At 37.4% G+C, this 17,554-nt stretch overlaps 1 protein-coding gene across 1 annotated transcript; it reads right to left on the bottom strand.

Annotated features, from left to right (window-relative positions):
* Positions 1-9,968: 9,968 nt before the first annotated feature.
* Positions 9,969-14,128, bottom strand: LOC113348304 (proline-rich receptor-like protein kinase PERK1). Its single transcript, XM_026592019.1, has 8 exons — positions 13,366-14,128; positions 12,452-12,982; positions 11,930-12,016; positions 11,754-11,824; positions 11,584-11,660; positions 11,137-11,284; positions 10,688-10,849; positions 9,969-10,521 (listed from the first exon to the last, which is right to left on the bottom strand). Exons 1-8 carry the CDS (start codon positions 13,886-13,888, stop codon positions 10,210-10,212), a joined length of 1,911 nt encoding a protein of 636 aa, XP_026447804.1. The 5' UTR covers positions 13,889-14,128; the 3' UTR covers positions 9,969-10,209.
* Between the last annotated feature and the right edge of the window lie 3,426 nt (positions 14,129-17,554).

The following is a 17,554-nucleotide window of genomic DNA, read 5'->3' as shown; positions in this document are numbered from 1 at the left end:
TTATTGATAGATGTGATCATAAACTAGCTTTTGACCTTTGGGTTACGGCAGTTTTACCCTTTGATTGTTTTTTTTGTTGATTAATCATTGTATGGAATATATGTGAGCTTTATAGAATACTCCCACCACACTCGTATTCGTTGAACTCATAACCCATCAGACGCTTTTCTTCATCATCAAACTTGTACCATTTTCATTCAAGTTTACCGCTATCATTGAGGGCGACGATGAAGAATAAGGCAAGTTTAAGTCTAGCGATTGCTTTTGCATCATTATTCTTCTTTTGTTCAAGCTGTTCAAGCTTCTGGTTAAACTTGGATGATAGACTGGAGTCCATATGAGTAAGATTCACCATAAAATCATCAATACCAAAGTATCTTATTGCTAAGGATCTTGTTTGGTTCATATCTGTGTCCAAACCATCTAGAATCTCGGTTGACCAAAAGTCAGGACCTGCTCTAAGGACAATGAAATCATTTGTCATTAGATATTTAACAGCCTCCAACTCTTGATTCCATACTCCTAATACCCTTGGTTCTGTAGAAGGTGATGTTTTGATCATGTAATCACCAGCCTCTTCATTAAGATACGTAATTTACTAGGGGTGAACCAAAATCCATGTAAAACAAAATATCCCTTTCTATCGGATTGGTACATCCCCAAGTAGATGTGCACACTATTAGCAACATTGGTGTTTGGTATGAAAGTCTAAACCAGTTATAAATTGTAATCCGATGGAATAAATATGTTTACTTATTCTGAAACTTCTTCTAGTTCGAAGAAGATTCGTGCTCGCTAATTCCGACTTACACAACCGTGTCTTCACATAAACATAATGATAGATACTAAGTTTAAAAGCGTTGGTTTCTACCTTTTTGTATTCCCCCCCCCCCTCCATATTCGTTAAGGTCAAGAAAATTGACCTTAAAGATAAATACCCAGGTACGTATTCCTTTTTACGTTGATAAATCTACGATTAAGTTTTTTGAACATTTATTTTTTCACTTTGACAAAAGAGTCATTAAATGGAAAGGAAGACAACTTATTCAGGCGGGTAGATCCATTATGAATATGATCCAACATATTCTGAAATCATCTCTAATTTATCACATGATTAGGGAAACTCCTATGATATGGATGTTCAATCATCCATATCTTTAAGATAATCCCTACATATATGGAGAGTCAGATATCTGTGGAGATCTTTTCTACTTGGAATTTTAAGTTAATATCCATAAATTTAATAGTAGACCCCACATGATTCTAATTTAATATTATTTTATTAAACAAAAATCCAAATTTCGTTTGCGTGTGGGTCCTCCCAAAGAAAAGTGAAAACTGGAAACAAGCATATCCGGCCATCAAACGACTGGATGAGGTAAAAAACTAAAAAAAAATCATGTCTGGTCATTAAGTGACCGGATGGACTATCCATAGATATATCCTCAAATTCACGGAGTACCTAATGGACTTCATTGTTTTGTGGATAATAAAACTCCCCATAGTAGCATTTTTTAGTCCACATCTTGTGGACCCTCAGAAACTTGTGGATGGTAATTTCATCCATAGGAGTTTCCCTTACATTCTTAATCCCTGATGAGATTATTCAAAAAAAAAAAAAAAGGAGAAATCCCAAAGAGACTTTTGCCGGGGCAAATCCTCTCCTAGTGGTACATACATGAGAAATTGGAACAAAATTTGTTATCATAAGCATCAAAGGGTTTTGGTTTTAAAATTTTGAGAAAATTTTATCATACTTTGCTTTCTAAGTTTGCTTTGAATCTTGTTCACTCTCCCAATAACTTTTGGGTCAGGATTCTTAAATGCAAATATTTCAAAAACACTTATCCGTTGCGTTACAAGAATTTGTATGATTCCTCTTAAATTTGCAGAAGTATTTTTTTAGGTCTAGACATCACAAAAGACAAAGCCACTTTGAAAGTTAGGAATAGGAAAAAAAAATGCATTCAATGATATCTAGATATCCAATGCGTCTTTAACTGTATGTAAGCAGGTTCCCAACCCTAAAATGTCAGTCTCTGACTTCATAGATCCCGACATGAAGAATTGGAAAACGGATTTTATCTATTCTTTCTTCACAACTGATAATACTCGGAAAATTCTTAACATTAGGATTCCTCTAGTTGGAGAAGACAAACTTATCTGGCGTCACTCCAATAAAGGTATTTCTTCCATCAAGAATTCTTACAATCTCTTAGCATGTGAAACTCATCATATTCAAAACCCCAATGCATCTCAGGCTACTTACAAACCCTATGGAACCTACTTGTTTTACCTAAAGTTCATCTTAATTTTCATTTGGAAATGTTTTGAAAATATTTTAGACATCAGGTCTAAGCTGAACCGGTACTTAAATTTTCAAGAACCCTGTTGCACATGTGATAACGATTAATTCCCTTGAAACTACAAAACATCTGATCTTACATTGTCCTTACGCTAAAGCTGGCTGGTCTTCTTTTCCAGTGAACCAAGCTATTCTGTGTGATTCTGACTCTAACATCTCTATCAAAGGCTGGATTATCAAGTGGTTGAATATAAACAACAATTCTCATTCTCAACAGACTGTCTTCACAGTGGCATGGTGCATATGGAGAAACAAATGTTTCAAAAAAAAAAAATTAGTTCCAACTAACACTTTTAATTTGGCTGTGAGATTCATGATGGACCTTGAACACCAGAATGACTCTCTCCCTATACATATCATTAATCCTGACACTACTCATACTGCTCCCATCTTTAATGATCTTATTAATAATTGTTATATTTTGTATTATGATGCTTTCTTTGATGAAAACATTAAAGCCTTTAATGATCTTATTAATAATTGTTATATTTTGTATTATGATGCTTTCTTTGATGAAAACACTAAAGCTACTGGTTTGGGTCTCATTCTTACTATTAAAACAACAACCTTTTAAGGATGTAAGCTTGCTGGAGGAGTAGCCCGAACTCCTGAAGAAGCTAAATGCCTTGATATATATGAAGAGATACGTTGGATAAAAAGAAATAACATAGAATGATGTGCCTCTGCAGTGATTCCCAAAAGGCAGTTAATTTTATTAAGAAAAATAATAATCCATTATCCTGGTTTAGCAATATCTATTTAGATTCTTTTAATTTTCTTTTAAATTCATTTTCCATTTTTTGAAGAGATTATATACCTTAGGCTGATGCTGCTTCCAAACATTGTAGAAGACATAACGTTTATGAGAACGGATGAGCAATATCTCTCATTTCATTTCTCAAAACATGTAATTGTTTTCCTTGAATAAGATCTCTTTTTCTTAGCAAAAAATAAATAAATTTAAACACGTTGGCGTTGATGTCGGCACTGGCGATGAAAGAGTCATATTATCACTGCTACAATAACTCTTACGATGTTCATCAACTAAATATTTCTTTTCCTTACATCAAAGTAAATTGTTTGATTTCATGATCAACACTTTTGTTTCTTCGCCGTCTACTGTAAGATCTTTTTTCATGTACACACTATATAATTTATCATTCCTCGAATTCAAACGAATAAAGTAGTGTAAATTACAAGTAATGGGTATGATTTGTTGCATTCGAAGTGGATAATTTGGCATGCATTTCGACAAAAAAAACCGAGTCTTCAATACTCTAAAATAACGTTCAATACCGTTAAAGATGAGTTCTTATAACTGAATGATTCCATCACACCTTTTGGATGTTTACTTCTTCCTCTAGAATCACGTAAGTGATAATGTTCTCTATGATAAGGTGTGAGAAACTCTGGTATGTTTGTGCAAACAAAGACAATAACGTAATATCTACTTGTATTTATTTTAGTGGTTTAAAACTTCAATTCAACTAACAAATTTGAAGTAATAAATGTAAGTTAAAGTTAATTGAGGGTCTTAAAAAGAGAAGTTTTCAACTTCTAGTATTTGTATTTCTTACCAAACTTAATAACATAGCATGGTCTATTTCTATTTATTTTTTTGTTTTCCAACATAGGGGTTTGTAACTCATTTTTGACACCTTCTTCATGAACCAATTCAACAAAATAATCCACAACATTGGTGGCCATGTACAAACATCATTAATTAAATGTATATATTTTAATATCTACAACCCAGTTGTTAAGGAGCTCTCATTGTTATTATGTCTCTAAAACTTCACAAAAACAAAAAAATCTGGAATTTCCAGATTTATTTTTGAAGAAACTGTTTCTGATTTTAGCTCTATGAGCTTCTTTTAAAAATTTATGGAGAGTACGTATGAAGATTATGTCCTAAAGGGAACATATGAACTGATTGACACCAGTTTTGACCAAGTGAAAAAATCGATTTCTGGATCAATTAAAAATTTAGATAAAGTATTAAGCTTATGATTCATAGCTTTTACAGGGGTAGCGTTTCTTAGAGTATAATTGTTGCTAAAGGATATTAGAAAACACAATAAAATTATCAAGTTATTTGAGGGTGAAAACAGTTTATGCTGATTTCGGCAATTTCGAGTGTGTGGGTGAGAAACGAGTTTAAACCCTAAACCTTGTACTGCAAGGGAGTACTTTGATTCGAGAGATCAATCTGTATAAATCCGGCCTAAACCAAGAAATGACCGTTCCAGACTTGCTTCGGTCACAAAGTGGAGGAAAAGGGTTGGTCTAGGGAGGGAAGCGAAGAGAGTGTTGAGACCCGAATAGTTGATTCGGGAAGAGTAGTTGTTTGACGACTTGTATCAGAAAGTGGAAAGCTAACAGATGGGAAAGCTAACAAGTGATTTCTGAGTGTTGTATTCTCCTGACCAAAAACTTGTCTTTGGTGGAAATAGGTGAGACCTATTTATACAAGTCGCAAAGAAACGTACCATGGTCTCGTAAAAAGTGGAAACGGTTGAGTAAATGGAAGAAAATGGTAATGGGTAACACCTGGAATTGATGTCTCCATAATGAAGGAAACGTTTCACCATTACTTCTTATATTTTCTAACCGCCTCACCCTTATGAAACTTTCCTGTAACGGGCGTAGTGTACGTCGCACGCTGTAAACCGCCAGACCAATACCTTGATAAGCATCCCCCAGTTTATGGCACGTTTTGATGTCTCGAGTGTTTTCGTCGAAAACGTGTAGCATGTTGCTACGTGTGGCGTGGCCAAAGTATTTGGTGTTTGTAGCCAAGTTGGTGTCGTGACCAAAGAATAGGCATCGTACCCAGGTTGGTGTCGTGACCAGAGAGTTAGCATCGCATCCAAGTTGGTGCCGTGACCAAGAGTTAGCATCGCATCCAAGACATTGCCACGAGTCGTTTGGTGGCAGATTTATACGGATGAGATCTGCATCTCAGGAGGAAGGGTAACCGTAGATTGTTGCAACCCTTCGTTTGGCAACCGGTGATATGGTTGCAGCGCTTGCATGCTCTTGGCACGGCCAAATTAGGGTTTTGGTGTCGTGGCCAAGAGATTGCCATAAATCGTTTAGTGTCAAGTTTTTATGGCTGAGATTCGTATCTCAGGAGGAATAGCGGTCGTTGATTGTTGCAACATTTCGTTTGGCAGCCAGTGGCATGTGGTAGGGACGGCATGGCTTTGGCATGTTTTAGGTGCGGCCAAAATTAGGATTTTGGCATAAACCGTGATGTTTGGCCTTGGGCCGAAAGTTTCCATGCGTTAGGTGGAGAACTTGTACGGCTGAGATCTGCATCTCAGATGGAAGGGTAGCCATTGATTGTTGCAACCCTTTGTTTGGCAGCCAGCGGCATGGTGGTAGGGCCGCATGGCTTTGGCATGTTTTAGGCGCAGCCAAAATTAGGGTTTTGGCATAAACCGTGATGTTTGGCCTTGGGACGGAAGTTGCCATGCGTTAGGTGCAGAACTTGTACGGCTGAGATCTGCATCTCATATGGAAGGGTAGCCGTTGGTTGTTGCAACCCTTCGTTTGGCAGCCAACGACATGGTAGTAGGGCCGCATGGCTTTGGCATGTTTTTGGCGCGGCCAAAATTAGGGTTTTGGCATAAACCGTGATGTTTTTCCTTGGGCCGGAAGTTGCCATGCGTTAGGTTGCGAACTTGTACAGGTGAGATCTGCATCTCATATGGAAGGGTAGCCGTTGATTGTTGCAACCCTTCGTTTGTCACCCGACGACATGGTAGTAGGGCCGCATGTCTTTTGCATGTTTTAGGCGCGGCCAAAATTAGGGTTTTGGCATAAACCGTGATGTTTGGCCTTGGGACGGAAGTTTCCATGAGTTAGGTGGCGAACTTGTACAGCTGAGATCTGCATCTCAGATGGAAGGGTAGCCGTTGATTGTTGCAACCCTTCGTTTGGCAGCCAGCGACATGGTAGTAGGGCCGCATGGCTTTGGCATGTTTTAGGCGCGACCAAAATTAGGGTTTCGGCATAAACCGTGATGTTTGGCCTTGGGCCGGAAGTTTCCATGCGTTAGGTAGTGAACTTGTACGGCTGAGATCTGCATCTCAGATGGAAGGGTAGCCGTTGATTACTGCAACCCTCCGTTTGGCAGCCAGCGGCGTGGTGGTAGGGCCGCATGACTTTTGGCACGGTGGTGCGGGTGGCATGGTTGGCATGCCTTGGCGTAGAGATGTGGTTGGCATGGCATTCCATCGACACTGTGGTGCGGCTGGCATGGTTGGCATTCCTTGGTGCGGAGATGTGGCTAGCATGGCATGCCTTTGGCACAGTGGTGCGGCTGACATGGTTGGCATGCCTTTGGCGCGAAGATGTGGCTGGCATGGTTGGCATGCCTTGGCACGGATATGTGGCTGGCATGGCATGCTTTTGGCATTGTGGTGCGGCTGGCATGGTTGGCATTCCTTGGCGCGGAGATGTGGCTGACATGGCATACCATTGGCACCGTGGTGCGACTATCATGGTTGGCATGCCTTGGCACAGATATGTGGCTGGCATGGCATGTCATTGGAACGATGGTCCGGCTGGCATGGTTGGCATTCCTTGGCGCGGAGATGTGGCTGGCATGGCATGCCATTGGCACATTTGGCTAGCATGCATGACTGGCATGTGTAGAGATGATGCCAGTCAGTACCGAGGACTCTGCCGTGGAGCATGTCATATACATAAAAAAGGTACCCCGGTAATTCTACGCAGTCATGTTGAATGGTTCAATAAATGTGCTAGTGGCGACATTATTACTCAAGTGTGATATCACTGTTTGACTAAGGTTTTACGATTTTAACCCTAACTAAAAACCACCATCAACACAAGTATTATACGAAGAATAAAATCCATGGGCTAAATATTGTTGTATGAAAATATTTATGCAAAGTTGAAGTTCTTACTAAAGGTGAGTATGAAAAACTGATTTAATCCGACGGTTACAAGATTTCAATGTAGGTATGGTTAGTTTAGAAAGTTTTGAAGTCAACAATTACTGTTAGAATCTATTGTTTAGTATTAAAGAAATATGAATTAAGAAAAAAATGTTTGTTTGTAATCCAAGGAATATGAACGAATATAACATGAATCTTGGATTAAAAATAGAGATATTAATATCCGTTTCTTTTATGCAATCTATGAATGAAATCATCCATATATTGACAAGTATTCATATCTAAGTTTTAGATAGTTGTTTTTATTCAGAAATTGATGGTTTGAACGTTGCTAATTTTCATTCCGGCGTCTAACGATCTAATATATATGTGCATTAAAATTAAATTAATTACGCGAACATTTCTTAAAAACACAATGTCTCATGATATAATTTTTTTCTTTTTGGCAAAGCAATATTTGCAAATCATTAAATGACAATTTTGACAGGATGTATAGATATTTTAAGATATGCTGAACTTTTAAAGTGAACCTCTCAAAAATCAAACGTCGTGTGGAAGTAATATATATATATATATATATATATATATATATATATGTGGTTTGGGAGTCAGAAACAGAAAGGGGATATTACCCTTATATATCACTTGTTGAGTCCTCCCACCAATCACCAAAACATGTGCTTTTATCTTTTTGTGAAATTAGTTCGAACTCTAGCTAGCTAAATAGATGAAGCACATACCATATGTAAGTTTTACGTTTTGTTTTCATTTGGTGATGAACCCGATGTTAAGTTGTATGAAAGATTGAGTCAATATTCTTCTACTGAACTCTATTCCAACATAATATTATAGGAATACAAAGTAACAAACATATGTATTGTTTTTGAATTACAGAGTGGCATTTTTATTGTTTTGGGAACGACCAAAAAGGCATGGAAAAGAATATATAGGTTAAAAATGTAATCACAAAGAGCATGTTTGGTATTCAAAATAATGATTTGAATTATATGTCTCGATCCTAACTATATTGGCATTGAATGTGCACAACATATGTAGTTTCCAAGAATTATCATTTTTATATGTGTGCTTCAGCTTTTTAAAAATTGTTATTGAAAGATGTTATCATAAACTAGCTTTTAACCTTTGGGTTAGGACAATATTAGCCTTTGATTGTTGTTTTTGTTGATTAATCATTGTATGGAATATATTTGAGTTTTATTGGATTTTCATAATTTAAGATTCGCGAAAAAGTTTTATATTGAATTTGTTCTAAAGAATGTTGGTCAAGTTTCATGTAACGTTTTTTTCTTTCATTAAATTTTATTTGAATCACGTACTTAAAAATTTGTGAAATATTATGTAATGTTCTTTTCTTTCATTGATAATTTTATTTGAATCACATGCTCAAAAATTTGTTCAAATCCTCTTTAAAAGATTTTAGTTAGTAGATGAATAATTTCTTATGATAAACAGGCTTCACTGGTACATAAGTGTTTTTTATTTTAGGTATCACATTTATAGAGAAAGGAAACTAAAACTTGTTGTTGTTAAAAAAAGTGAATCCATTGACATGCCTGTTTTTTAAACTATTTAATGCTGGATAATGGTCGTAAGATGCTTAAACATATACGTCACGTTTTTAAAAAATTTAAACAATAGGATTAGTTTTGATCTTAAAAAAAGCTAGCTGGTCTGAACCATGTCTTTTATAAATTGATTCGCTTAAAATCAAAATCAACAATTTCCATAAAATGCTTTGTGTAAACCCACACTTATCTTCTGAATTCTTAGACCCAGTAAAACAGACAATACTCACCATATTTGCCATATAACACTGCACTACACCCTAATCTGTCTAAACCCACAAAACTTATTTTCTTCGGACATGGATCCAAAACAACAAATTCATTTGAAATTTGATTTATATTTATGTGTTATTGGTAAATTCATATGCACATCTCATGGTTATATGATCATGGGCTATCTCTTGAAGAAACAATACAATCAGTTTAATATCCAAAGATATCTTCACTTCTTTACTCAATTATAGTTGACAAGATAAATTATTATTCTAGCGTCTCAAGTGCTTCTGTCTTTTAACCCCACATGACATATACATTTAAGAGCAAGTTCTTTAGCTACTGGTGCCGGCTTTGTACAAAAATCCTTCGGCAAGACAAGCACCAGAAGTAATGCATGAAAATTCAAGAGCAAGTTCTTTAGCTACTGGTGCCGGCTTTGTACAAAAATCCTTCGGCAAGACAAGCACCAGAAGTAATGCATGAAAATTCAAGAGCTTCGTAATAATTACCGGGTCTCATACAAACTAGAAACTTCATCATCATTAAATCATGCAATCCGGAAGTTCACATAATTGGTAGAAGTACCGAAATCTGGCATAAATTTTATTATTGAAACTGACATCCTTTTAAGCTCATCGTGTACCATTCTCATCCCGTTCTCTGCGATTTCTAAATTCTTGACACGGCACACCAAATGTCTAACAATGCATGAAGCAGTTGAGCGGGCAACCTCAAAGAACTTCGACAAAGTCATATTTGAGTCGGATAGGAAAGTCCTAGTTAAGTCAATAAACGAGGAAACTTCTAATGTTCACTGGTTAAACCAGAGTTCTATTCTGGATATTAAGTTTGAGTCACGAGTTTTATGTTTGTCAGTCGATTAATAGGCTAAAGAATCCAGTAGCCGATTTAGTAGCTAAGAAAGCTAGAACTAGTGGTACAAACTATGAGTACGGTGATAATCTACCACCTGACATTAGTGCATGGTACAAGGGGATATCACTAGTTGTAATTTTAATGCCTAATCAATATATTCTTTCTTGCATCAAAAAGAAGAAGAAAAAAATAATAAGAAAAAGAGAGTCATCACGAGGGATTTTTACAAGAGTGTCAGAACTCACAAACTTCCGGTTGAACCTTGACTATCTTTCTTTAACCTACCCATCTCCATTTCTTGGGTTTGTTGGCCTTCACTACTTGAGACAGAAGGGTTCAGACCGTATTCACTTGTCACTCCACTATATCCAGTAGGAGCGTTGCCATGATCCTGGCTAGCCAATGCCATCTGCCTGAATTTTATCATGTCCTCCTTGTATTGGACGGTGTCATAATCTGAGCTTCCATATGAACTAAACGCAGAACTTTGACCTGGTCTAATTCCTTCATTTAGATCTTGAAGAGAGATATTGCCTTCTAGAGCCCTAACCACCTGTATGATCCAGTTTACAGTTGGGTGTTCAGATAAAAGTGTTACGTAATGTAAGCAAGCCCATACTCATTCACTGATGGGTGCTAATTCAATAATATTCTTTTAGATTGAAGATGAGTCCTAAGAGTATGAAAATTTGTATTCCAAAGATGTGATTAAAAACTACCTGGCTCATTCGCGGTCGACGACGTGCAGAATGGCGCACACATGAAGCAGCACACGCAACCATTTGTTTCATTTCATTAGGATTGTAGGCATTTTGCAACTTTGGATCTACGAGTGCGTCGAAGACCCCTTCTTCCATTGCTCTGCTCAGTAATGGTCGTGCCTAAAAAACCGGAGCAGTTAAATCTGTTAGCTTTACAGAGACAACAATTGTAAAGTAAAACCCTTACTTGATAAGATGACATTACATCTAAAATCGCATTTTTCTAATATCAGTGTTTATACTATGCATAAAGTTAAGATGCTCAAACACATGACCCAAAGTTTTCATAAACAGCAGTACTATCACAGAAATCACATGGGCATAGGGAGTTTGGGTTGAAGGCTTCAACATTTGAGAGATAAAAACGGTACATAGTAAGGAAAAGAAATAAAATAGATAGTACTGACCCAATCCACCAAGCTATCATCCATGTATGATTGATTTGAATCAACAGGTCGTCTCCCAGTAATTAGCTCTAGGAGCATGACCCCAAAAGAAAAGACATCTGATTTGTCAGAGAGTTTACCACTTGATGCATACTCTGGAGCCAGGTACCTGGGGTTGTGATCATGTCAAAATCTTCGACAAGATTAGCAACACCCAACTAGGTAGAAAAGTCGCATCAAAAAAAAAAACTAGGTAGAAAAGAATAAATTCAAGCTTGGCCAGACATTGCACCATGGCAGTGAACAGAGATTCATAAATGAGCCAAAGGGTTCACGAGAGTAAGTAGTAACTAAAGCAGCCATGCCATCTTGAAACCAGCATTTCATATTTCGATCAAGCATGCTGTTAGGGAATGGTCAAATTAGAGCTACGGATACTGTTCACCAAAAGGTTTAGATTCAGCTTACCCGAAAGTTCCCATTACACGTGTGGAGACATGGGTGTTGGTGTCAGAAGCGATTTTCGCCAGTCCAAAATCTGCAACCTGAAGAAGAAACCAACTTCTTTTAACAAAAATGTAAAACGTAAAAGAATATATTTAGTATAGTAAAGACAAGGAACTTGTGACTATATATACCTGAGCCTCAAATTTAAAATCAATAAGAATATTAGCAGCCTTTATATCACGATGAATAATTTTAGGATGGCCTGAAAAAAGAAATCAGCCAAATCAAATTCAGGTATAGATGCCCTAAATAAGAAAAAGTCATAGAAATTTACAATTGAAGTATAACAAGGGAAATGAAAACTCACAATCTTCGTGTAAATATGCCAGTCCTTTTGCAGATCCCAGGGCAATTTTCAGCCTTGTACTCCAGTCCATGGTTGGTCTACCCTTTCCTGAAATTATTCTAAAAAATTTCAAATCAGATCTTAAGAAACTACGAAAAGGACCAGAAACATCGCGAGTATAGAGTTGATGCACAATGGAATCATATGCATTTTAAGTTTTGTGTGGGCTTATACGGCTTTAAACAGAACTAACTCACCATAGACCCACGTTTTGATACAACAAGTATAAATTAGATAACAGTTAACAGTATTTTGAAGAAAGTTAACGCCCACTAACTGCACCTAATTTTTGAAGCAAGTTAACTCTGACTAATTGCGGGTAAAAACAGTGCAGCAATGAGAAAAAACGAGGTGTAAAAATCTAGAATTTGGCAATACTCAAGTTTTCTTCCGCATATTATGCCTGAGAACTATTTTTGGAGCTACAGATGAAGAAACCGTGAAATGGCAAATAAGAAAATAAGGAGTGGAAGTGAGACTTGCCGTGTAAGTGGAACTCCAACGTGTTGTTGGGAACGAACTCATAAACCAGCATTCTTTTGTCTCCAACCATGCAGTAACCGACCAGAGAAACCAAATGTCTATGATGAACTCGGCTAATGATTTCGACCTCAGCCTGAAATTCGCGTTCCCCTTGACCACTTCCAGCTTTAAGTGACTTAACTGCGACTTCTGTACCATTTGGAAGGACTCCTTTGTGGACATACCCAAACCCACCTTGCCCCAAAAGGTTGGCATCTGAGAATCCATTAGTTGCCATTTTCAATTCTTCATACGTGAACGTGCTCTTTGAGAATCCTAATGACATGCCAGGAGAAGGTGGATATGGATTTGCTGACCCTGAATAATTTGATCCAGAACCTCCACTGCTGCTCATAAAAGGTTGATGTGGCATCGTGGGAGGCGGAAAACGACCTGGTGAATGTGGTGGTCTTGGTGGAGGAGGAGCCGGTTTTGGTGGCAGAGGAGATGTAGTGTTTTGCCATTGTTGGGGTTGCCCACCAAAACCACTACCTGGAGCAGGTGCATACAGAAAAGAATCACAAGGAGGAAATGAAAAAGGTTTCTTCTAGCAAAATTGAAAAATCAATCAACTTTTCCTCTTAAAGCTAATTGAATTCTCAAATGTATGTACCAATCATGGAGGTTCAAGAAGAAGTTTAATTTAAAGCTAATTGAATTCTCAATTTAATGAACTAGAAAAATATTAACATAGCAGTAGCAATGTGTTACACCTGAACCACTTAATTCTATATATGAGATCTATATTTCAATCCTCAACAATTATATATGAAGTTCATCAATTGATATGAAAACCCCTAAATTTGAAGATCCAAATTTCTACCAATTCATACTAAAACTCAAAATGAAGCAAGAAAAAGGATAAAAGGGGTTACCTTTTGGACCAGGAGGAGGAGGAACATAGTAATTAGGAGGGCGATTATCTCTTCTTTTCTTTTTCTTAAAGAAGAGAAACAACAACCCTACAATTACAAGAACCACAACACCACCAATAACAATTCCTGAAATCAACCCAGTATTAACTTTACTTCCAGAAGGAGAAGGCGAAGAAGGAGTTGTTGGATTGGAATTGGATGGAGGAGATCTTCCAGTTCCCCCTGAAGGCGATGAAGAACCAGAAGGAGCAGTAGGTGTTACAGTACTACCAGGTGTTGTTGGAGTTGAAGGAGGAGAAGGTGAAGTTCCTCCTGCTGGTGCTGGCGGCGATGCATCTGCTGGTGGAGATCCAGTTGGTGGTGGTACTGTACTAGGAGGTGAAGTAGCAGGTGGTGGTACTGTAGTTGTTGGAGCTGGTGGAGAAGCCGCCGCAGTTGAATTATCTGGTGGTGGTGCTGCTGTAGTTGGTGGTGATGTTGGAACTGGTGCTGGTACTGGTGGTGATGTTGAATTTGTCGACATTACTTAACTTTGAATTCCCGGAACACCCCAAATTCTTAATTTCCGGTCAGATTTGGGGCATTGGAAAAAACCCCTTTCCAGCAGAATTAGTCAGAGTTTAGCCGGATAGATGAGTTTTGGTCCGACAACTAAGGTTGAACTGAAAAGATATTCTTCTTCAGTTTCAGACCGTTGTGGAAATTTTGTCCGAGAGACAGAGTATGAGGAACACTCGAGTAGTGTGGGTTTCTGGAAGTGAATTAATTAGTAATTAGAAGCTAAAATATGATGAAAAAGAGTATGCTTTACACCATGTGGGTGCATTATTATTGGCTACAGTCGTCGAGCTGTACCGGATAGCGAAAGGCTGGTGGGGGAGCCCGATAGTATTTTTGCTTATTTTGGATATTTTGGTTTTTGTCAAGACAGGTATTTGGTTTAGTTAATGCGTGTGAGTGTAGTACAGCTTATTTGTGTGCATTTAATTGTTAATGATTACTAGTTCAAGATTTGTTGAGCTACTCTTCAATCTGTCTTTCCACCTACGATTAACGGCAAAATAAAAGGAAAACCTCTTTTCTTATGGTTTCTCCGGTTTTAGTTATTTTCTCTTCATTTTCGGGAATTTAATTGAATTTTTTTGTTGAGTTTAATGATTTTTGTTGTACATTAGAGTTCTGGATGCACTTACTTTCGTATGGTTTTTCATCTGTACTAAAAGTAGGTGCGGAGTCAAAAATCCTTTGAGGAAAGCAACATCTCGCTAGGAAATGCAATCAAGCAAAAGAAAAAAAAAATGGAAAAACCAACTTTTAAAATAATTCAGGCTTGAAAGTTAAAAGAGTTTGGTATGCAACTCAGTAACTTCACACCCATATTTATATAATGGCTCCGTCCCAGATTAAACAAATGTTGTTCTTTTTGTTAAGAACGCGCGATTGGGGATATAAAAAACAATTGGGGATATAGATTACTTCCCCCAACCAGTAATATCTGTTAAGGCATGATTTTTGGGTATGAAAATACTAAAATACCCTTTGGTTAATTAAAAAACATTATGAAAAGACTATAATACCCTTTCTACTAAAACTTAAAATCAAAAAACCAAATTCATATATCCCCCATTCTCAAATCAGTACCGGCACTCTTCTAGGTTTAGGTTTTTGAATTTTTTTTTCTTCCATCTCCTTCTTCATTCGTTCTTCATCGATGATTAATCGTCGATTCAAAAATTTCTTCGTCGATTAACCTACCCGAATCATAAGAATGCATCCACGAAAGAAACCAAACGCCCAATCGAAATCAAATTCGATTGCTCAACAGAAATTACAGGAAAGGCTTGCTTTGATTGCTCAAGAGCAAGAAGAAGAGGAAGCAGCCAACTCGGATAATCAACCTCTCGTAAACATGGCTTTTGTGAGAAGGTAAGTGATTTTGAACTACTTTATGAGTTTTTAAATCGATTTATAGCAATGGGTTTAGGTTAGAATCGCAAACCCTAACTCAAACAATTGAGCTTCAGTGAGTACCGGTATTGAAATTTGTATGAATACCACGCCGGTACTCAATTACGACATTCAATCTAGAATGAAGGCAGTCCCGGTATTGGGTTACAACATTGATTTTAGTATGAATACAATGCCGTTTTCAAACTCAGAGTCTCCTGAAGCTGAATGTTCTATACCGGCATTCAAATTAAGTTGAATACTATGTCGGTATTGGGTTACGGCATTACTTTAAAATTGTTCGCGTATGTCGGTAGTGCAGTTTTGGTATCCAGGAACATTCTAGGAATTACCTGCATTGGTTTGAGTTAGCATTTTGTGCCGGTACATGGTTACGGCATGGAGTGAACTATTAAGTGTGTGCCGGTAGCGTTCATTTTGTATCTAGGAACAATCTAAAATACTACCGGCACTGTCAATATTTATTGTACATTGAGGTATTTGCTTGATGACCATGTCGTTTCTGGTCCCGGCACTGTTTTGTTTTAGTGATTCTATGCCGGTATTAAGAATGAAACTGTGTTATCTTGTATTCATTTCGTGTGTCTTTTGATATAGGAAAAAAGCCAAGGAAGCTAACAAAGAAAAAACTAAAGATGTTGTCATTAAGAGTAGAAGGAAGGACAGTCTTGATACTCCCCAGTCTCTGCCTCCTCGAGGGAAAAACAAAGGTCGCAAAAAGCGTTTGGGGGATGATACAAGAAGGATAATTTGGGAGAGTGGTGGTGACCGTAGTCGACTTGTAATCCGTGAAAGCAACGCCGGAAATACAGGTTTCGGCATGCTCGTAATCTAAGTGACCATGCCGTAGGAGGTTCCGGCGTGGCACATACTTAATATACCATGCCGGTATTTAGCTTTGGAAAACACTCCTTCATGTATGTTTTTTTGTAGGTACCGGCATGGTAACGTTAAAATTGAACAACGTCGGCGGATGTTATGGCATACTCGGTATCTATGGTTCCACGCCAGTACACAGTTCCGGCGTGGTAGTTAATTAATTTTACATGCCGGTATTTAGCTTCGGAAGACACTGCTTCCTGTGTGTTTTTCATGCAGTACCGGCATGGTAACCTTAGAATTCAACAATGCCGGTAGCATATTCCGTAGAATATTCCATGGTAGGTAAAACGTAACTTTTGAACTGGCATAGTTATTTGGTTGCATACTATGCCGGTTTTAGTTTCAAAATGGGGGATATCAAGGTTTCGGCATGGTCGTAGTATGAATATAATGTCGGTATTTGTGGTTCCGGCATGGTATTCATACTTTAACCATGCCGGTACCGAGCTTTTACAGCAGCAGCAATGGTGGATTCAAAGAAAAAAAAATCAATTTTTCAACATATTCGCAGCTTTACCTAAGTATTGGGAGTGCTTATATGTTGAGCTAGTTTACTCTCTTGGGTTGGTTCTTCACGAAACACTTCATGCTCATAAAATTCATGTTCCAAAGGTGTTGGTTCCACAAAAACTTGCAATTTTGAGTTGTTGTCATTGGATGAAGATTCAAGATATGCTCCTTGTTATAGTTGAGCTAAAGATTCAGCCGCAACAATTCTCTCTTCACAGTCATCCTCAATTTTCACAATTCCCTCACAATTTTTCCCCCCTCCTTCTACTCTCACCTCACTCACCCAAACAAAAATAATATCACACACTAATCATTTATCAAAAATCTTAAGATTTTACTAATTATTATTAATTACTAATCCTGATTAGTGAGGGGTAGATTATGAATTACATAAAATACTTAGATAAGGGGTGACCCTGATTTGATATGTGGATCCTGTTTTTGTCCTTTTCCTATATCCCCCAATTGTTTTTTATATCCCCCAATCGCGCGTTCTTTGTTAAGCATTTTAAGTTCTACGTATGGATATGTTGCTGTAACTGGAATTCTCAAATCTCTGATAAATAAACCGCGCGCATAAATGATTGATATTTATTTATCATTTTTCTAATAAATAAACCTTTTTTTCTTCTTGACTCCCCCATTTTAATTATTTTCGGTGGTATTTAGCTTCTCATTGTTTAGTTTTTAGCTGAATTTTTTGTTAAATTAGTAGGATGTTTGGATACTAGAAGTAAAAGTGCTTCTACATCTCCAGGAACAGAAATCAATATCGTAAGTTAGAAGCAAAATGTTTTTCTTCACAAAAGTTAATTTTTTTTGTTTCTTG

This window comes from Papaver somniferum, chromosome 2, assembly GCF_003573695.1.
Source record: "Papaver somniferum cultivar HN1 chromosome 2, ASM357369v1, whole genome shotgun sequence".
Classification (NCBI taxonomy): Eukaryota; Viridiplantae; Streptophyta; class Magnoliopsida; order Ranunculales; family Papaveraceae; genus Papaver; species Papaver somniferum.
This window is presented reverse-complemented; position numbering and strand designations above follow the sequence as displayed.

Coding starts and splice junctions, on each gene's coding strand:
- LOC113348304 (XM_026592019.1), bottom strand. CDS start 13,888: ATGTCGACAAATTCAACATCACCACCAGTACCAGCACCAGTTCCAACA. Junction 12,017..12,451: donor GTTGGAGTTCCACTTACACG/GCAAGTCTCACT, acceptor GAATAATTTCAG/GAAAGGGTAGACCAACCATG. Junction 10,522..10,687: donor GTCGACCGCGAATGAGCCAG/GTAGTTTTTAAT, acceptor TGGATCATACAG/GTGGTTAGGGCTCTAGAAGG.